The sequence below is a fragment of the Chiroxiphia lanceolata genome, chromosome 3 (assembly GCF_009829145.1).
Source record: "Chiroxiphia lanceolata isolate bChiLan1 chromosome 3, bChiLan1.pri, whole genome shotgun sequence".
NCBI lineage: Eukaryota > Metazoa > Chordata > Aves > Passeriformes > Pipridae > Chiroxiphia > Chiroxiphia lanceolata.
This window is the reverse complement of record NC_045639.1, coordinates 48298815-48320908: the sequence shown is the minus strand read 5'-3', so window position 1 is coordinate 48320908 and position 22094 is coordinate 48298815. Positions and strand designations below refer to the sequence as shown.

Sequence of the window (22094 nt, the reverse complement as noted above, 5' to 3'; positions counted from 1 at the left end):
GGTCCAGTTTTCCAGTCCTGAAGTTATGGCACATAGAAGCAAAGTGTAGAGAAGTTTTTACAGACTAGGGAAGACAATAGGAAAAATTTGTACACAGACTTATGATAGTAAATTGAAATACCTGATTTTTTGTGACCTCAAATGTCAACTACTTTTTTGTGCTTATATCTTAATAGATTTGGGGTGCTTGGTATGTTTTTCCCCACAGTTATCGATTGATTACTAGGGGCTATCCCTTTTCCTCTGGAGCTGTTTTGTTTTTCTTTGCTAGATAATTGATGAGACCCTCTGAAGAATCTGTGTGATTTGGCAAGTGCAAGCTACCTCCTTGTGTGGTTGTTTAGAGGATGTTTTAATGTCAGCTTAGACCTCATGCTTTTGTAAACTGTTCTCCTACAGTATTGACACAGACAGAAATTTTGGCAATACTAGTGGACATTTAATCTGTGAAAAATCAATACCAAGGCTTTAATCAGCCCTGCTTTTTTGAGGTCAAGATACTATACACAAATTCCTGTAGCTCTAGGTAATGTTGGATTTCTGCACTGAAGAGAATACAAGGGAGTGACTCTTTCTCATTTTCCAGAATATAGAAAAGGATTTTATTTTTATTTAATTGCAGGTAGCTCTTTAGATTAGTTCTGAAGATGATTGCTGGTTGATTTAGTTTGGCCAGAGTGGAGGTCCAGAAAACTGCTAAATCAGTTTTGGAACAGAAGTGAAAAAATACTTAAGAGATATGTACGGGGTAAATAATGGTTAGATGAGGAAGAATCAGCTGTCAATTGAATCACGCACTTGGTAGCTTGATGGAATTTATTAGAAAAATGAAGGAGGTTGGGAGTGAAAGAATCCAAAGACTTAGCTTTTTCATTTCTATGGAGTTGGGACCTCATCCAAAGTTGCTGAAATCCAGTTGAGTTCCTGGTGTGCCAGAGTAGGTATTAGATGGGGAACAGACAACTGCAGCCCTGTACTCCTTTGTAAAGGTCATATCTACTGTCTCTGAAAGGATAAACCACAAGCACTGTAGTAGCTGTCAGCTGTGCAGCTTCCATGCTGACATGAAATCTTGTTTTGGGACCTGATGGGGCAATCTTCTGCTGAGAAGCTGGCAGCCTGTCCAAGTTTAGGACCATTTGAAAAGGTAGGGAGAGATGTTTGGCAGAATCAGACTGCAGCCCAGGGAAGCGGTGAAAATGTTCCCCACCGCTCAGGGCCCTAAAAGTGACCGGTGTCCTGGGCCGCTACTGGATGGCCATTTATCTAGGTTGGACTCAGCTGGCCTCAGTGAAGCTGTGGAATTGATGCTGCAAGTGAGCAGCAGTACAATGTATCCATCCTATGTGACATGGGAATGTGTTATGCCAGATAGTGAGGAAGATACTGGGATTTCTGTGCTTGGTTCCCCTGTTGTTAGATCTGTCGCTTCCTGCATCACTGAGAGTGCCAACTCACAGATAGAATCTGATGTGTCTTTTCTTCCTTGAGAAGGAAGGTTTCGTTTACAGATGTCCACATTACTGTTGTTGAGATTGCTGTACTTGTATATCTAGTGGATATTTGTGCTTAAGAGAGGCAATTTTTATTGACACATTAAGGTGTTTGGGGGAGGCTGGAAGATTTGTGCAGGGCTGTGTCGAAGGTGAATGAAGCCCAGCATCCAGTGGCTCCAGCTCTGTCTCATCCTTCCCTCCTTTCCACCCACGCTATTTCACTCTTAGCCTTTTCTCAGTTTCTTCCCTCTCTGCTTCAGGTTTCTGTGTGTGTTCTATTTCTGTGTCACCGTTAATATTATTATAGTAGATCTTTCACTGACTTCACTGTCCCCTGTTTCAACTCCTCCTTTCCACACCCCTTTTCTTGGACCTGTTCTTGTCTCCCTTGGTCTAGGATTGAAATGATGCTTTGATTTTTCGAGAGGTTTTGCTTTCTTTAGCCCAGTGTGACAAAAATCCACTGCATAGTCTTTTGGGTGGGTTCAGATCATGCCATCTCCAGGTTCACATCCAGCACCTAGATGTACAGTGAATGGTATCCTAGTGATGCAGGAAGGTGATGGGATGTGTCCTCATAGTGCTTGACCTGTGGTGGCAGCCTCTTCTAATTCTTTTAAGACTGTTCAAGGCTGTTGTTCCTGGTGAGTTCAGTATCCTCACAGGAAGGGGCTACTTTGGAAGTTGAATGACTTAAATGATGCATGGGATTTATTTCTTCCCCTTCCCATCCCTTCCTTGATGAGTGTAGCTTGTTTGGGACAATTCTGTGTATGTGGTGGGGTTGTTATTGTTGTTGTTATTGTTGGTTGGTTGGCTTGGGTTTTTTGAAGATGAATGAGCCTGGCCAGGAGGACCAAACTCTGGTCTTAGTACACAGTGAGCTTTTTTGTTGCTTAGTCTCTACAGTCCCAGGGTTATCCTCTTTGTGGAAATCCAGACTCTTTCCTGGAGCCAAGACAAGAGCAGGAGACCAGGGCAAGAGAATGCTGATGTGCAAGGGCTGTGACTGCAGAAGACAGTGACTTTATGTCCTGTGGGGAACTTAAGGAGTGGGAAATGTCCTGACTGGGAAACACTCCCTTTTTGGCATGGCTAAGCCTGACAGGACAGAAGCCCAGCAGGTGCTCATAGGAGGAGGTGTGAGCCCAGCTGCATCTTCTTCCTCTGTGTGGCTGAAGGTCCTGACTTTCAGGCCCTTATCCCAGACCAGACTGATGGCTGTGGCAAGGTCTTGTGGCAGCTCTTCATTTTTAATGAGAAATCCCTTTCTTGTGAAGTCTGACACAGACTTCACACAAAAATGCTGGTTTTGATGGGTCAGCAGTTATCAGCAAAGCCATTTAAACCATTTCTGATAGTTCCGTTCTGGATGCCTTCAGATTCCTGCTGGTCAAACTGTGATGAGGAAAGATAAACAGAAACTGGAATTAACTAGTGAAATGGGAACAGAAATGAGCAGTAGAGTGTGGTGCTACCATGAGGAAAGTAATGGAAGCCTTGGAAAGCCCTGGTTTTAAAATCTCAGCTGATCCCCTGCATTCAGCTTTAGAGCAGATGAAGTTCCCTTTGCCTAAACACATTTGTTTTAGATTGACTACTTTCCATATGGCTCCCTGGCTGGGCTGATTCCTTTTGTATCCTTTGTCCCTTACAACTCTATATTTTAATTCCAGATGAAAGCTGCAGCTTTCACTGGGGAAGCAGAGCTGATGGGCTGCAGTGTTCCTTCCAGCTACCCTGGGCCAGTGAGCCTGTGGGGCTGCTGAGAAGAAACCAGCATAGTGTGCTTGCACTGCAGCCTGGCAAAAACTACAGGCACCTGGGAAAGTGTGGCTGGTCGAGGGGATATGTTCCTTCCCTGTGGCCAAGGCTGGCACACTCAAGAGAGATGTTGAGGTCTGTGGAGGTGGTGGCTGCCTATGGCACATGGGCTACAATGGGAGGATGAGGGAGTGGGGCAGGTAATCTGACAAGCAGGAGGACAGAGCAACATCCCTCAGCAGCCAACCACTACTTGACAGGAGGATGCAAGAGAGCCACTACTTGACAGGAGGATGCAAGAGAGCCACTTCTTGGTGGCAGGGCCCATGTATTATTCTAATGCTGGGAAGCAGCTGCAAGTAGCAGTTTGGGAGGTTTGGGTTGGACATTAGGGAAATGTATCAAAAGTAGTGTGACCAGCAGGACCAGGGAAGGGGTCATCCCACGGTACTTGGCACTTGTGAGGCCACACGTCAAAAACTGTATACAGTTTCGGGCCCTCACTATAAGAAAGACATTGCAGTGCTGGAAGAGGAGAGCAACAGAGATAGTGAAGGGTCTGGAGCACAAGTGTTGTGAGGAGCAGCTGAGGGTGGTGGGGTGGTTTAGCCTGGAGAAGGGGAGACCTTATTGCTCTGCAACTACCTGAAAGGAGACTATAGCAAGGTGGGGGTCGGACTCTTTTCCCAAGTGGCAAGCGACAGGACAAGAGGAAATGGTCTCAAGTTGCGCCAGGGGAGGCTTAAATCGGATACTAGGAAATTTTTTTCACTGAAAGGGTGGTCAAGCAGTGGAACAGACTGCCTAGGGAAATGGGTGAGTTACCACCCCCGGAGGTATTTAAAAGACATGGAGATATGGCACTTAGGAACATGGTTTAGTGGTGGACTTGGCAGTGCTGGATTACCGGTTGAACTAACCTAAACAGGTTTTTCAGCCTAAATAATTCTGTGATAAAAACTTTCACCATAGGCAGGTGGTGCAGCACTGGAGCAGGTCCCCAGGGAGGCTGTGACATCTTCATCCTGAGAGATTTTGAAGAGTGAGCTAGGGAAAGCCAGGTCTGGCCTCCTCTCCAGTGTTGGAGATAGTTTGTCTTTCAACAGAAGGTTGAGAAGAGATGTCTAGGTGTCCATTCCAACTTGGATTTTGCCCTCTTTCAGTTCTCCATGGTGGTACTGTGAATGAAGGATCTGTGACTGTATAATCACTGACTCACGGGCTTTTGAAATCTGTGTTGTGCAACTACTCAGGAAAGCCAAAAAAAGAAATCACTTAGGAGCAGGTGTTTTCTTTTAATAGAGTACATGACTGAGAATGTTCCTTGGAAAGTGGTCAGGGACCCTCATGAAAGCAACTATATTTATTGTCAAGCAAAAGGCATTTATTATTTGTTAAACACCTGGGACCAGTTCCACTGCTGTGATCCACTAATATACCCTGCTCTGGCAACAAAAAAAGGTTTGTAAAATCAGCTTAATTGGCTGATTAATCTACTTTTATAGCTGCTTCATTTTGCTGAGGTGATGAGGAGCACTACCAAAAGAGACAAGCTGCTGAAGTCTGTCCATGTGTTTAAACTGATATCCATGTCTTTTTAGGCAAAATAAAAAGGCATGGTTTACCATGATGAGCTGCTGCCCAGTATTTCAGTAGAAAAGCAGAGTTCCCTGCAACTGTGCGGTTCCCTGCATATGTTACACACCTCATCAACACTGAAGCCTTGTGTTTCTCACAGGGGTTTCAAGAGAAGCTCTGCAAATAGCTCTGAGAGTTGCTATGATTCTTTCCAAATGGTAATTTAATAGAAGAATGTGTGTTAGGAGTGTCTAAGAAGATGCAAACTTGTCCACAGATCAAGACCAGTGAGCATTTTGGTTATAGAAAGTGTTACTGAGCAGAAATATTGGAAAAATACCTACTTCTGGCATATATAGGGACATGCAGCCATCAGTACATACTTAAAGTAAAATGTTAAGAGATGTAATGAATAAATATGAGCTCCTGAACAGATACTTTGGTACATTGTCTTTCACTGTCTGTCCATGTCTCTGGCGGGTCTCTGCCCCAGTGCCGTATCTCTTGACATTGCTGTGTTGTCGATGGTTGACATAACCAGTGAGTGAGGGGGTGTGAATACAGTGTGTAACCTCTGTGCTTAGTGGAACAGCATTGCTAGAAAAGACAGAAAAACCTACTGTGAGTGCAAAATGTAAAGATAAGAGGCAAAAATCACTCCAAGTATGAAGATCTCAGTCCTGCTGTCAGCCCTTTTCTTCCTGCTGTCAGATCTGCTTTCAGCCTGCACAGTAGCATAGTGCAGGTCATATGCAATGGAGAATGCTGTGAAGACTGGAGATGCTGTTCAGAGAACCAAACTGGTTACTTGAGTAATCTTGCATCAGTGTCACTTAAAAGAATGCTGCCAACTTGCCAGCAAATGTAAAAAAAACCACCTGACTTGCATAAGGTACCCTGTTAAAATGCTGGATGCTCAAAGGATTTTATATTGAGAGGTTTGAGAAGTCAGGAGTTGAAACACATGCAGAACAGACCTTTAAATATGAGTCTGTTGGGGAGCAAAACCATTAGTGATGCGTTTAGGGGAAAGGAACCTGCTTTTAATGTGGATTACTTTTTAAAAGAAAGTTTAAAAATAGTGAAACAGTTCTGTGCTTCATTTTACACTTTACCATTTGCCAAAAAAAATAATGTACTGGTGTGCTTGAACTAGGAAAGGGGATTAAAAAAAAGGAAAAGGAAAAGATTAAACAGGAAAACTACAAGACATCCCCAGTTTTTGGAAGGAGTCCTTGTGTTGCGGTATGTTTTCACTTTTGGTGTCTTGCAGGAGTCTGTCTGAAGGGCCTGGGAAAAGACACTGAGCATTGTATATCCAGCTTGGAAACTTGCTGTTACTGAAATTTAGTTGTATAGAAAAAAATAAAAAGCTATAAAATTATGCTCTTTATTCTGATGTTAATAGATGTACTTGTGACAGACATGCACGGTCTGCTATACATGTCATGTGCTTCATAATAACTATAGTGGGGTTTGTGTGTGTGTTTGCTTATTTTTTAAAGAGAAGGACATGCCAAGCAGACCTCTGAGAGTGCGTGCCCAGTCTCCAGATAGCAAGTTACCTTTTCGGTGGAAGCCGCCTTATGGAGCAGGCTTCAGAGGTCCACGCAGCAGATCCCAAGGTTATCCCCGTGGGTATGGAGAGAGCAGCCGAAGGATGAGCTATGCTCCAATGCCGCAAGAGCGACACAACCAGGAAGCAAGAAAACTAGGTGAGTTAGAGTTCCTCGATAGCACCCAGTTTAGCTAGCACACTTCTGTAGTCCTCTGTGGCTGCTAGGTAATCACAGATCACATGTTGTTCTAGCCATCAAACAGCTTTCTTTCTATAAATGAAAATACTCCCTACGACTGTGTTCTATAATGTGTTTTTAACAGAGAGTAGGGTATTACCTAAAGAATAGGGTAGAAATTGTAGAAGAACTTGATGCTGTGTTAAAGAGACATGAGTGTTAGTTACTCCTTAACAGCAGAGGGAAAGGGTGGAGAGAAGAGCCGTATCCCAGATTCTCCTTGCATGTGGTGGGACCACTCTAAAATCCATTATTTCTTTTCAACGAAAAGGGTGACAGGAAAGCCTCTGTTTTTCCCCTGCATGTACAGCCTCTGAGTCAGTTCATGTGGTCTCGCTGCCATCAAGGAGCTCCCAGGGACGGAGTCAACCTGTCTATAGGTCATCTTTAACTAAAAGAAAAGTCACAGGTATGTTTCTTTCACATCTGCTGTCCATGAATGAAGACAATTGGATACAAAGAGATAACTTTGTGATTTTTAGACTGCAAGTCTTTTGGTGCTGGAGCTGCTAGGTTTTTCTCTGTGTGCTACAGAGCTATGGATGTCTCCAATTGCTTCTTTAATTCAAGCAGGATTGATAAAGTAATGATTATTTCATTCACTTTTTTTTTTTGCCTTATATACCATAAAAAATTAAATATTGAATTCAAACAACCTTTTTGAAGCATACAGATGCAGGAATTCTCCCTTGTGAAGAATTTTTTGGAGAAGGTTTTATTGCTCTTCAAAATGAAACCAAATTTTAAAATCTCAGAATTTTTGATAAGTCAAAAGGCAGCTCTGGCAGTGAGTTTGCCAGAGATGATGAATATCAGTATGTTAGTAAAACTTTTGCTGTAAGTGATAGTTTGGGCACCGATAGAGTATTGAAAGACTGTAGAATATATTAGTACTCTGGTCTTTTAGGCAGACAACTAACAAAAGAAATGATGTTTCCATGGGATACCATCAGTAATCAATCTACTTGGTTTCCCACTCCTACTTGTACTTGTAATTCAGCTGTGCTGTGTGAGTATTATAGTGTCAGTTGAAGACATTTACTGATTTTTATGAGAAATCTAATGTTGTTATTGATATGCTATTCTGTTTTACCATTTCAGAGGAGGAAGAGGTGGAGGTGGCACACGACATAACTGTTCGAGTTATGTCCTCTCAATCTGTGCTCGTTGCTTGGACAGACCCACTGTATGAAAAACAGAAGGTTGCAGCAAATAGGTAGTTAGCACTGTGTTTTTTAAATGAATACTGAAGGGGAACTGCTGCTAACACACTGCTGAATGCTTTTGCATTTGTTTAATTACTGTTGGTTATGAGAATAATTTAGCTTGCCTCCCAGCACTGTTAGTATTTAGAAATCTGTGTAAGTGCTGAAATGCTGCCAGCCCCAGCTGTGGGTATTTTGCAATTCAAATGCTGGTACGTCACCATGGTCAGCAAATCCCCACGTGTCCATGGGGAAAGAAGAAGTGGGGGACAGGGCACAGCCCACAGAGGTGAGATCTTGAGTTGGATTGGCAAAACAGACTACATACAGCTTTGAGACAATCATACTGTGGATGAAGGAAACATCACTGCAATGGGAAAGACACCCATCATGGCACCCTGCATCCTCTAACCTTCCAGAAGGTCCATGCCGCTGAGGCTGGGCAGGTCAAGGGCTCCTGTGGGTGAGAGAGCTTGACTCACAGCAGCATCCCACAGTAGATGGAGACCGCAACAAATAGGGAAATGGGCTGGAAACTGCTAAAGGTCTGAAAGCACTGGATTGTGTTGCTCAGCTTGGGAACGCCAAAGAGCTGTGCAACCTGGGGTGGAAATACCCTGAGGGTCACAGCAGGAAAACTGATAATTTCAGATATTCTCTGTTTCCTTGTGGAAGCAGCTGTCTAGGCAGACGTGGGAACCAAGCCGGTGCTGCTCTGGGAGCTAAGGGCTCCCAGCAAAGGGCTCTCACGTGCTCACGGCTGTGAAATGGTGGTGTGGAACCCTCTGTGACTCCCCCTGGGGGAAGAGGGTATTTTGAGTAAGAGTCTTGAAAGAGGGGTCTGTCCTTTGGGGTGGAAGGGATCACACTCTGTTAGAAGAAGACAAATGTGTTTATTTAAAAGATGTTGGGGTTTCGTGGTGGCGGTACTTTATTTTTTGCAATTTGGTAGGTTCCTCAGTAAGCCCCAGCAGACTAGCTGAGGGCAAAGCATCACCATCCCTCTGTGGTCCTGCTAATGCTAGGTTTCCACAGGTGAATTTTTATTTTCCTGTGTTTCTGATCCCAGGCAATATAATGTTCGCTATCGGGAAAAGGGAGAATCGGCAAGGTGGGATTACAAGCAGGTGTCCAACCGGCGGGCACTGGTGGAAAATCTAGTGCCAGACACTATGTACGAGTTTGCCATTCAAATCTTGGAAGGAGAAAAGGAAGGCAAATGGAGTGTGTCTGTTTACCAACGGACCCCAGAGGCAGGTATGTATTCAAAAGGTCTGTGGGGTAACACAGGTCTTAAGATTTGAGCTGTGGAATAGGGCTGACTTGAGGGAAAGTCAGAATAAGTGGTTGCCAGGGGCAGCAGAGGGTTGGGATTGTGGGAAAAACCTGAGTGCTGCTGCCTGAATCCCTGCAGTAGTGCCCTGGAGTGCACACCAGACTGCTCTTGTGGTATGACAAGAACAGGGGGTATTTCTGTGGAATGAGTCAGCACTTTGCACCCCTGAAGCTGGATGAGCCCCTTCAGTGGGAAGAGCAGCATGTCTTCCGTCCCACTCTGTGGGCAGCAAATTTAAATCCTCTATGCACCACGGAGAAGCTGTCAGGCCCCTTTGGTACAGGGAAGTGGTCCCTAACAACCAAATTACCGTGTCGTTCCAGCTAAGCCACAGTAGCAGTCTTGTGCAGACATCCTGTTCCTAAAAATATGGAATAAAATTTCGCTGTGGTAGTCTGGGAGAGAGGTGTGAACAGAGGCATGCATGGGCCTGAGTCATGTGTGCGCTTCACATTTATCTTTGAAATGGCCATATAGTAATCTCTGCTATGAGAAGATGGAGCAAATGATGTGTACTGTGTTCGTTTACCTTTCTTAATTGCCTCTTCTGCGTTTGACTGTTTCACAGCTCCTGCCAGTGCACCTGAAAATTTGGATGTTTGGCCACTAAAGGGGAAACCAACCTCTGTAGCAGCATCCTGGGATGCTCTCCCAGAGAGTGAAGGAAAAGTCAAAGGTGAGTTATCAGTGTTGGTTTCTAACTCCCTCAAGGAGCTGATCTTCTGAAAGCCAGACTGCTGCCGCACAGTAAGCTGGAACATTTGGTGTGCCAGGATTTTTTCATTTGTTAATGGCTTATACCCAAGTAAGATTTTCATGCTTCTAGCCCCGAGTCTCCACAGCACCACTGAGAAGCCATTGTCACTCTGTGACCTCCCATTGTGCCTGGGATGTCAGAGAGCTTTCTGGGGTATCATGCATGCACATTTTACCTCTTTTTCCATTAATAAACAAGTTGAAATGGAGCTCAGGAAGGAAGTTTCTGGAAAGATTTATAAGAATTAGGTGAAGAAGGAAAAGTTGGGTAGTTGCCAAGAAAGTGGGTGGGCTTATGTTGTGATTTATTTCTAGTTTATCATGGAAGGAAAGCCTCAGCTTTAGAAGCAAGCACAAATTGTATATTCAGCAGATATCGTGCATAAATTTTGTGTACTGTAGCATTATTGTACATAGTCATAATGATAATTTGTCAGTGGTTATGTTTTTGCATAGTATTAAAAAAAAAAGCTTTTTAGGATTTTTTTTCCTGTTTCCCTCTGAACATGAAGAGGCTGATTTTTTGGCCTCTCCTGTTCTTCAGTGGTTGACAGGATTGTGTTCTCAAATTGCACAAGTTTTTGGAGGTGCCTTATCAGCACTGTAGCATCTCAGGATTTAAAAAACATTGACCTGGAGGGAAATATACTGTGTCTGCATATAAGACCTACTCCATGTGTTTTCCAAGGCGGTGGTGGAATTCATTCCTTTCTGAAGTCAGTAGAAGTCTTGCCAGTTACTTCAATGGACCTGCAATAGTGTCCAAGAATTATTATTTCTTAAAGTAGGGTCATGCAGGGACATTATCTCAAATTTGAGATCTGCTCCTAATTTTGAGCAGTCTGTAGGCCTTCGTGCATTTTTGTCTGCTAATCATTAGATGATTCATTCAAGACAATAATTTTAAAGATACCTAATATTCAAGGGCTGAATGCTTGTATGTGTTTAATACATTGTGGTTTTTCTGTGAAGTGTTACAGGAAAGGCCCAATTTTTAAACTAAATAAATGACAAGATATTTTTACTGGCTAAATAAAATCACTGAATTAGCACTTTGTGGTCATTTTGATGGCACGTAGTAATCAGGAATTTTTGTCTTTTAAGTCTTTTGGTTTTCAACCCTGTCCTTATATATTTATGCCATATATTAAAATTGTGGGAGAAAATGTCCTTCAGTAGCTATCTGAGAGTTATCAGAAGCTACACAAGTGTCTCTGCAATTAAAGTAACCCCTGTATCCTAGAGGAAAAGAAAAAAGATTCAAAGTTTACCATGTCTTCTAATACATTGATTTATTTTTCAACTGAGAGCATTAAATGTATTTGCATATAAAATACTGATGAATTTTTTTTCTTTATTTTGATGAACTATGCCTGGCTTATTTCTTAACACAAGGAATATGGGCTCATTTTCAAAAAAGCACATTTCTTCTTTTTAAAGACGCCATTGTGTTCCAGAGTTTTTTCCTCATGGTACTGTGATTGCTCAGGTGTTGTTGGGGTTTTTTGTGTGAAGTTTTTGTGTTTCAAGCTGGCAGCCCTTGAAATTTATTATCAAAACCCTGTTTTTGTCCAATACATCTTACGGAGGATTTGAAAAGAAAACGAAGCCTGCAGATGTCTGAGATCTTACCTGCAGTTTTTGGGGGTATAATGGGAAGATTCCTCTTCATGCCCACAATTATTCCTATAGGGGTGAAATTTCTTTCAATACAGAAAGCTAAGAAAGGGCACAGGTATCACAGTAATCTGAAACTCAAAGGTGAGAGCAGGGTGAGTTTCTTAAGTAGCAACAAAACCTTGCTTTGCTCTCTCTGCCATGGTGTTTGGCCCTCGCTATAGTTAAGCACAGGATATCAGATTTTGATTTTGTTGTACAGATATGATATTGCTCCCATTTAGCAAATAAATCCACAGTGCTGTTATTTTCTAGTAGAAGTATCTTTTCTGAATAAGAACCTCAATCACCCAGGCATGACTTTTACCTGTAGGTTACAGCTAAAACTCCTTTAAGCAAAGACTCTGCTGGAAATATTTATATTTGACTGCAGTAATATTGTTTCCAAGATTAAAGTAAGTTCTTTAGTGTTTTCATGGGGGTGTCCCTCAGGCTCCAGCACTGCTGAGAAATGCGTATATGGCCTTTGGAACTGGTAGAATTTCACCACAGTGGACTGGAAGAACTACTTTTGCATGGCTAGGGTCTTACAATAGAGTGCAATTGTAGCTGTGCCAAGACTGTGTTGGAAATTAGGATCAGAAAGTAATTAATAGCAATGAATGACATAATCTGATTTTAATACTGATGTTTTGAATGATAGTTATGTGAATACACAGTTTTATTCTTCTCCCAAATAATTTCTGTGGAAAAGAAAAAAATTTAACATTCTTATTTGGTGGTGAATATAGCTACCATCAGCAATACAGTTGTGTGTTGTCCACATTGTGAGCGAGTTATGTTTTAGAAGAATATTCTCTGGATCACGTGTTATTCATTGCAAATACCTTAGTAGCTAGTCAGTAAGTTCAAAATTTCTCTATTTTTTGGGAAGTATACAATGTGCTCATAGTCAGTGAGCCATAACAAAACAGGTATTCTGATCATAGTGATCTGCGCTACCTAGCATTCGCAGAGTCTTTCGGACTAGATTTCCACAAGTAGTAGGACAGTGCATATTTTCACAGCAATGTTCATACGTGTTTTTTGCCTCCAGGGCATTTTCTCTTCATAGATTTCCTCTGTTATTTCTGATTTAGAGCACTTATATTTTTCAGAACTCATTTTTTTTCCCTTTATTAGTTGGTGTCCAAACCCAAAAAACAAGGTCTCCTGGTGCAGCACACCAAACAGCGCAGGAGTTGTTGCTATAATTTTCTCATGTCCCCCACACCTTCTCTGGAAGTGCACACAGATGTCATCCGGCTCCTCTTGATGACACTTCACCCCGATGGGCATTGTTGCTTATGTATTTTTACAAAGGTATAGCTAACATATTGTCTCAGTGATTAGGTCATTGATGTGATTTGGTTTTGTCTGTTAAGATGAACCGATGTTCAACTTACCTACATATATATGTATATATCTCTCTCTCATGTCTTTATACTCCAGCTGTTGACTCGGCGTGCATTGCTAGTGTATTAATTTTAGTAATGCACGTTCTAATTCATCCTACCCATACAGTCTGTCCGCTGGAAACAGGACTGTTTTCAGTTTCCTCCTTCCAACCGTCTGCCAAATCATTTCAGAATACATTCTTTCATACGCCCCGGCTCTCAAGCCATTTGGAGCAAAGTCCATCACCTACTCTGGAGCTACAACATCAGCAATAATAGATGGTCTTCAGGCCGGGGAGCGCTATATTTTCAAAATTCGTGCAGCAAACAGGAGGGGACCAGGTCCTCAGTCTAAAGCCTTCAGTGTCGCCATCCCAGCAGGTGAGCACCAAGCCAGGAACCACTTGCGTAGTTCGTCCACTCTTGCCTTGGTCCCGGCTGTGTTAATTCTAACTGACTTAACTTCTCTACTCTCTATCTAACCTGTGGGATTTTACTTCCTTAATACTGTTTCTATTAGTTCTTTTTATTACTATATTGTCCAAATAAGTGTTTGCCACTCTGCAGCAGGTAAAAGGACATCTTATGAACATTTTAACATCTTAAATAAATGCATACCATACTCCATTTCCTGCATGGCAACACTATGTACTCTTGCTATCCAAAGGCTTTGGGTCTTTGCAATGCTTTGGGTCTTTGGCTGCCCTATTCCTGAGAACTCCTGCTTGAAAGTCTTGAAAGTCGGTTAGAGTGTTTTACTCAGAATATTTGCTGGGTTAACTAAAAATGGGGTCTACAGCCTTACATGGGATAAGGCAGCACCATGCCATCAACATGACTAAACTCTGCTGAAGATTTGGTTTCACTGGAAGAAGTTTTACCCAAGATACAATAATTCTACATAGGTACCTTTCTACAATCCAGAATTTAACTTAGCTGTACTGCACAACCTGATTAATACAGAAACAATTGTTGTCTCATATTCTCGTAAGTTGTTTTGTTCTTGCTTCCTGGGTGGTTTCTTCTCTTGGTCAGTTTTTTGTGCATCTTCTATTGTGAATAATCACTTTTTTTTTGCCCCCTAGATGCTCATGAGGATTCAGTTGCTCAGCAAAAGACAAATATTCAAGATAATTCAGAGGCTAAAACAACTGGGAATGCTGGCTCATCTTCTCAGTCTTCTTCTGTTTCTTCAAAAGCCCAGCCATCACCTTCTTCTAAGCAATTGTCTGTTCATTCACCTAATGTTAGTGATAAAAAGAATCTTCTTTCTGAATATAAGAATAAAATCTTGACTCGAGGGGTCTTGAGTAAATCTCAGTTACCTTCTAGAAAGACAGGAGAGCTGGAACCTGATCTCCAGTCCACTGAGGTGACAGATGATCACAATTCTTCCCAAGAAGCTCCAACATCACCACCAAAAGTACAGGACCAGAGGCGGAATGTTAGACCCCCTGGTCGTCCAGTTCACCCTGTCCTTTCCTCAGGGAGGACCTCTGTTCGAACCCACGCATCAGAAGTGTCACGCCAGACGAGCACAGAGAAACGTGAACCACCAGCGGTGTTGCCATCCTCAGCACAACATTCTTCTGCCTCATCTGTTCCCAAATACACAGATAATGAAACAAAGCAACAGAGGCAAAGCAACAATAATGTGCCTTCTAAAACCTCTTCCCATTCTCTGCCTGCCAAAAATAGTGATCTTGTGGGTAATGAGGAAGAGAAGCCAGACTCCATGCTGGTGAAACTGTCTTCTAAAACTTCAGAGCCTAGTCGCCTGGCTTTGCCATCGAGTCGGCAATCTGCTGTCTCTCATGAGGTTGTCTTAGGTCATCGCAGTGGGTCTGGCTCTCTAGGTCTGTCCAAATCAGCAGGTTCCCACGCTCGTGACAGCCATAACGAGTTTGACAGTGAAGAAACAGAGGACAGAGCAGGACAACTCAGTTCCAGGTCACAGCAAATAAGGCTATCCTCAGGCTCCAGTTCTCGCATGCGGAAGGATTCAAAATTGGCTGCAGTGGCAGTCTCATCTAGATCTGCTATTTCTGGTCACACTTCAACTCACTCTCACTCCTCTACCCGTTCCAAATCCAATGGAAAAGATGTTGATAAGAATCATAGGGAGGACTCACAGGATCAAAATCCCTTATTTCCTTCTCTACCCTCTTCCAGACAGTCTTCTTCAGCAATCTATTCAAAGAGAAGAAATCCTCAGGTTGATTCTGATTCTCAACTCAGAGAGACACATGGTGAAAAATCACCCCACTTTGACTCAGAAGAACAGCAAAGTCGAACAGCTGCTCCAGAAAAGCATTCTCTTTTGCAGTCTTCTCTTTCCGAACACAAGCCTGAAGAGCAGGACAGTCGAGAGGTAAAAGAAACGCTTGTTCGATCAAAACCAAGTGTGTCATTGTCTAGAAAGATATTCTCCTCTCATCTTCCAGTGGAGAAGACCTCCCACTCAGAGCCTTCACAGAGGGCACAAACCAGTCCTTCATTACTGCATTCAAGGGGCAGGCGCCTCCCATCTCACATCTATTCCCAGAGTAATGAAGAGTTGCAGGAAGATGATGATGAGGATGTAACAGAGGGCAGTGACAGAGCAAGCAGCCACTCTGTGTTTCCTAAAGAGGTGTCCTCTTCTAGGAAATTACCTTCATCTTTCTCTCAGGGAAGTTCAAGTTCATCTCAATCAAAGCAGCAGCAGCCAGGTTCTCAGGTACCTTCTTACAAACCAAAGCATATTCAACCAGACTCCAGTTCTGCCGGTGATACAGCAAAAGACAACCAGTATAATCCAGGGTTGTCATCCACTTCAAGACAAACTCGTCCTTCATTACCTACTCGCTCAAGGGTTGCTATGAGAACAGCATCTCAAACAGAGAAAAAATATGGTCTATTGCCCTCAAAAATATCCAACACTGAACTTCCTCAAAAAGTTCCTTCATCTTCTTCATCTAAATCTCATCAGTCAGTTTCTAATGAAGAGAGTGATTATTACAGTGAATATGATCAGAAAGAAGTGGAAGAGAAACCCACATCTTTGGCAGCAAAACGGTCTCCTGCTGTTTCTAGAGGTAACAAAAACACATACGATGATACTACTAGCAATAAAAGAAAATCTATGGACACTCTTCTACCTCACAAAGTAAGTTCTGAAGAGGAAGAGGTGGAAAAAGCTTCAACATTAAAAGTGGCTTCTCCTGAATCACCAGGAAGCTCTGCCATAGCATCACATATTACTCAGTCCTCTAACAAGCATACTCCATCTAAACCAAGCTTTGTCTGGCCGCATTCTCCTTCATCTACCACCACACACACTGTTTCTCCAACAGTTTCTTCTTCCACTTTGTCTCCTCGTCAGCGACTACTGAACTCCAGGCTACGGAGCCCTTCCCAACGGCAAGTTGTCAGACCTCCTTATAGACCAGGTATCTTGTCTTTGTTGTACTAGTCTCACTAATTGTGTTTTTTCTAAGGTCAGCAGTTAGCTGAAAAGTTCTGCATCAAAATGCAGGTTCAGTTATTTAGTATATATGTATGTATTTTCATTGTATTTTTCTGGAGACAAGTCTCTGAGCTAGGCTGTGAAAATTGCTGCTGTTTCAGAGCTGGGGGACCTGCAGCTCAGTGCCACTGCTTCTCCACCTCTGACCTGAGTGTGCTTCTGTTTAGCAGTAGTTTTTCAGCTAGAGGAGAGTCCTTCCTTTTACAGGTTAAAAAAAGGTGTAGAGAAAATTGCCATCCCCTCTCCTTTCAGTTTGTCGCTACGGGATATAGTATAAGGTTAGGATTGAACATGTGTTTGCATTTAATAATGATTTCTTCCCTCATCCCACTTCAAATATTTACAAATATTGCAAACATTTTAATGACCATAGTGTCATTGAGAAATATTGACCTGCTTTCTTAAAAAAAAAAAAAAAAGAAAAGAGGGAATAAAGAGACCAAATAAACATGGTAGAAACAAACCATGGGTGTTTAAACTCTTTAGGAAGAAATAATTTTAGATGCTTGTGTCAGCTACAGGGATCTGATGGTGTCACAACAGTTGCTCCAAGCAGAAATGGAGTGCCTGGTGTGCAGAGTGTGGTGAGGGCTCTTTCTGCTCTCGTTTATGTTCAGGTCAGTCAGAAGATGCCTTTACTTGCAATTTAAAATGCAGTTTGTAAGTGGCACAGCTTTCTTCAGAATAGTGTGTTTTTTTCTATGTTTCAGGTTACAATGGCAGACCAAATCTTACAACAAAAAATGGAAATGGAAAAATAATCCCTGGTAATAATGGAAAACCAAGTGGACAGAAAGTAATCAATGGCCCTCAAGGAATAAAGTGGGTAGGGTGACCTTCTCTCCAAGTTCAAGATGCTTTGGCCTTTTATAGTATTTACATTTTCATTAAGAAAAGACAGGTGAACAGTGCCATCAGTCAATGAAGCTGTAAAGTGAAGTTATACTTAGTGGTCTAGTTTCCAGTGTTCCACCGAAATCTAATGACAAATTCTGGATTTTGTTATTTTAACATTTTAAATGTCTGATTTAAAGCATAATGGCTCAAATTTTCAACTATAACATTACTCCCATAAGTTTACTGATTTAGTGAAACATTTTTTCTTCGAAGTCAGTGGGACTTACACTCCCCAGTGACTCAGGGCTTGTCTGCTGTGCAGTGTGAGTGGGGACTGTCCAGGATAACTACTGTGAAAGATATGTTCAGCAGTGCTTCTCCCAGACTCGTGCTTCAGGTGGAAGCTTGTGAGCAAGAGTATTGAAATATAAAGTTACTCCATAAGCATCACAATGCTTTAAATGCACATATGTAGATATCTTTTAAGTATTTTGCCATTCTTACAGACATTCAAATACCTCTTTCCAGAGATATGTGCAGAAGAGCTCAAGATGCCATTGATAGGAAAGCCCCACGAGCTGCCTACATGCCCAGACCTTGTCTTTTAAAATCCTTTCCAATGAATTTATAACCAAGGAAAGCAGGGAAGAAACTGGTGTTTCCTGCGTGTTAGCCCACATGCTGAGCAGTAGGAGACTGTGATCAGCCTCCCTGGCGTTAGCAGAGCTGCTTACACACGGCATGACACATAAAGACATTTATTTTATGGCCACTTCAATCTCACCATTTGCATAGAGGAACATAAAAATGCATCAGCTTTGTCACATTCAAGAGGAGGCATTTTGAAAAACATGCCCAAAGCCTTTTAAATAGACTCCAGAAAGTGGGCAAGAAAGGTCCTTGAGTGGCCATGGGGCATCTCTCTCTGCTTCTTGAGAGGAAGGCGTTGCTGCAAGCAGGGCAAACACCTTGTAAAGCAAGAGGATCTGTGCCAAATCTAGGGCCTAGAGGGCTTCAGAGACTGAGCTCATGATCTGCTGTCCTTCCTGCTGCAGTCTTTTCCTCAGCACCAGATGTAAATCTGGCTTGCCAACCTGGAACTGTTGGTCATGTCCTCTTCCCATTTTCCTTCCAGCACTTAACACCTTTTGCATTTTTGTGTTTTGTGGCTCAGCATCTGTTACCTCAGGTTAAAATAGCATATAATTAAGCTCTTTTGGGTTGAAATAGCAACACGGACTGGATTTTAACTGCAGTTAGCTCTTGAATTCAATCCAAGCTCTCAGACACATTTGTTTTATGAGACAGAGGCTTTTCTTCAGTCTGCTGACCAAATTAAAATCTGAGCTACTTTGTTTTCACTTCCATTTCAATATAAATTTACTAGTTTAATTTTTCCATTTTCTTTGGTTAGTAGACATACTTTTAAATCCCATCTTCAAAAGGATTCAGGGTCATACTGAAATAAGTATTACAGGAATCCACCTTAGGAGTCATGCAGCCCAAGAAAATCAAGGGAATTGCTCTTTTGCGCGTGAGAGCTACATTAGATGATATGAATATGGTTGTGCAGCTCTGGAACCCAGAGATTTTCTGGGGATTTGCTTTCTTCAGCCATGATTTTTCAGTGATTGCTATCAATTAGGCCCTTAAAAGACCCTGTGTGTTGTAGCTATTCCTGAACATCACACGTAGTGTATAAATTTCCCCCAGATTTCTGTTGCTGTGACATTTCATTTCACCTCCTCCTGTGCTAGCTAAAATTGAGTCCATCTATTGCTTTTAGATTGTAGATCTTGACCGAGGGCTAGTGTTAAATGGTGAAGGAAAATACCTCCAAGATTCCCAAGGCAACCCTCTCCGAGTGAAATTAGGAGGAGATGGACGTACAATTGTTGGTAAGTTACAACTTCCTTCTTACAGAAAAAACATTTACAGTTTTTGTATCCATAGTACAAATCTTTAAACTGTTGACTGCTTCAGGTCTCATGCAAGCCCTTTGGAGTTGCTTGTACTCAGATCTCCATCACACAGTCAGCACATTGCAGGACCTGGGAAGGCTTTGGGGCGTTCTGTGGGGTTTCAGAGTATGAGGCAGAAAGAATCTCTCGAGTCCATCTTACTTGTATCAACATTATAAAGAAATGCAGAACTTAGCCGGAATAAGGATTGATGATTGTTTATATCTTTGTATATCTAAAAATAATTATTTCCCACTGCTAGCACTGTACCAGCCATATGTATGTGTTTATTTCATTTTTTCCTCTGAAACTGACCACAAATAGTAAGAAACTCTGTGTGTGATTTCTGAAAACACTGCTGTTTGCATGTCAGTCCATCTGTATAGATCTCTTGAATACAAATTCAGTAGCTGTTCTTAAACTGGTTATCATGAATATTTGCGGTATCCAGAATCTGGCACACGAGTTTATCTGCAGTGACAGCATCTCACCAGCTCATCCCAGTTTTTCCTTGCACGTTTGACATTAGGGAGCAGAATATGGATTCATTATACCTTTCATCAACAGTTAGGAGAGTGACTTAGATTAAATTCACTGTCTGCACGTTGTGATTTGAAGTGAAACCTCCCTAGAGTGTTTATCAAACAGCGGGAAAAAAGTGAACACCACTGTGGTTTATCTGAGGTTCTTCTGAACCATTTTCCAGCTCCCTTAGCCACAGCTGTTTCCTAGATAACACCCTTCTTCTCTGTCAGTTTACTTGCAGGAAGCTGTATTCGCACTGTCAGTACTCTTGTGGTATCTACTGTGATAAAACACCCTGCTATAAGACTGAAATGGATTAATGGTGAGATTTTTCAGTTTTTTTCTTTTCTCCTAGATGAAAACGGGGCCCCAATGGTGAGTCCTGATGGGTTACCTTTGTTTGGACATGGCAGATTCAGTAAACCTGTAGCAAGTGCACAAGATAAACCAATAATAAGCCTTGGAGGAAAGCCTCTGATTGGTCTTGAAATGGTTAAGAAAACAACCACTCCCTCAACTACTACTACAACAATACCCACGACAACTACCACAACAACTACTACAACCACTACAACAACTGTTGCTACAACAACCACCACCACTCCCGAACCAACCACCACTGACCCACCCACTGAGAAACCAATCCCAACCTGTCCTCCAGGCACCTATGGACAGTATGATGATGAAGGCAACTTGCTGTTGGGGTTCAATGGCCTGCCAGAGTGCAATGCAGAAGGTAATTTCCTTTCGTGCTGTTTTAATTTCCTTGTCTGTGCTATTTGTACAGCAGAGTTACACAGATGTAAAATGGGAAAGAATCTGCCTCTGAAGACTTTGATCCATTTGCTAAGGTAGGAGCTGAGATTAGAGGATGTGAAGAAGTGTTTGGGTGTTAAATGTTTTTTCATTGGAAAATTCCAACTTTCCCTAAAGCTGAATTTTTCTGTGGAAATACGTTGTTTTCCGCAGATTTCTTACCTTGTGTTAGATCCACTCCTAATGCATGTATTCACTCACAGGAGCACAAATGTAGACAGTAGTTTTGTGGTGAAAGCAGTCACATATGAGGTTTTCTCAGTTCATTTCAAGCGAGGGAAGGACCTGGAGGCACCATACATTTTGTGTATTTTGTGTTCATTTATCACAATGAATTCTGAAAAGTCTCTCTTTTGAGCTGTGGTGGAACCAGCATTTGCAAAATGAGATTCTTGTTCTCTTGCCAGCCCTTGGAGATAAAGATTGTCTAGCAGGAATGCAGCACAGCACAGATGAAGCTGGTGAAAGTCAACCTTGGCTCTGCATGGATAAGGCAGAGAGCTGTACACTAATTTCTTTAGAATATGAAAATACAAACCAGTGTCAGTGCATGTCACTTTTTCCCTGTTGCAGTTATACAAGCTTAGGATGTGGTGCCAAACTGAAATCCAGAGTAAACACATATAAATGCACTAGAGTCTTTGGGTGTTGAACCTGTTCCCCACTATGTTTTATGCTTTTCCCACCTGAATGTTGCGCTGCAAACCAGTTAGATGCTTATTTTGCAAAACCAGATCAGGGGGCCCTCATACCCTTACCCTTCCTGTTTGTAGGTAATCCCCAGCTCAGTCTATTAATGGGCAGAAGCAGCAGCCCAGCCATAATTTAAACAGCATGTTGACCATCAGGCATCTGCCAACGGCAGTAGCCAGTTGTAATGTGTAATGAGCTCCCTTTACCTTTCCCCCATACACCTGTATCTCTTAAGCCAAAGTAGATTTACAAGTAGGTCCTAAAACCGTGGCCTAGGAAGCTGAATGATCACTTTGAAGAGTGCAGCAATATGGAAAGATGTGGTTTCAGGAACTCACAGTGGGTCTAAGGATGGAATCTTTGGAGAGGATCTCAGAAACAGAAAACAAAATTCCCTTACCAGCTGCCCTGGGTAACAAGTCAGAGATGTCAATGCCTTGTGCACGTGGAATTACAATGAGTTATGGTGTTAATATTTATGTAAGCATTAGCCCCATATTTGACAGTATGTATTTACAGAAGTCTACTTGCATGTGCACATACACATGGATGTGTAAGCACACAAATGTATGTATATAAAAATGACCATCATTGTTATATATTTCTGCGAAGATTTTTGCTCTTCCCTTTGGTGCTTTCTTAGTTCTTAATTGTATTTACAAAAGTGTTACAAATATTGTTATTATATATGGTCACTCTCATAATTTCATATTTGCCTAAAGGGAACCTTGATTTTTGGTAGAGTCCCTCCCACACCCCCAGCTCCTTTT

At 42.2% G+C, this 22094-nt stretch overlaps 1 protein-coding gene across 1 annotated transcript in view; it reads left to right on the top strand.

Annotated features, from left to right (window-relative positions):
* Positions 1–22094, top strand: part of FNDC1 (fibronectin type III domain containing 1) — a 67592-nt gene that overhangs the window by 19755 nt on the left and 25743 nt on the right. The window contains exons 2-11 of the mRNA XM_032684189.1: positions 6344–6553; positions 6945–7043; positions 7736–7850; positions 8909–9096; positions 9744–9851; positions 13177–13365; positions 14070–16415; positions 17203–17318; positions 19116–19227; positions 20171–20551. Of these exons, the coding sequence (XP_032540080.1) occupies positions 6352–6553; positions 6945–7043; positions 7736–7850; positions 8909–9096; positions 9744–9851; positions 13177–13365; positions 14070–16415; positions 17203–17318; positions 19116–19227; positions 20171–20551 (3856 nt within the window). The 5' untranslated portion in view covers positions 6344–6351. The remainder of the gene's footprint in view (positions 1–6343; positions 6554–6944; positions 7044–7735; positions 7851–8908; positions 9097–9743; positions 9852–13176; positions 13366–14069; positions 16416–17202; positions 17319–19115; positions 19228–20170; positions 20552–22094) is intronic.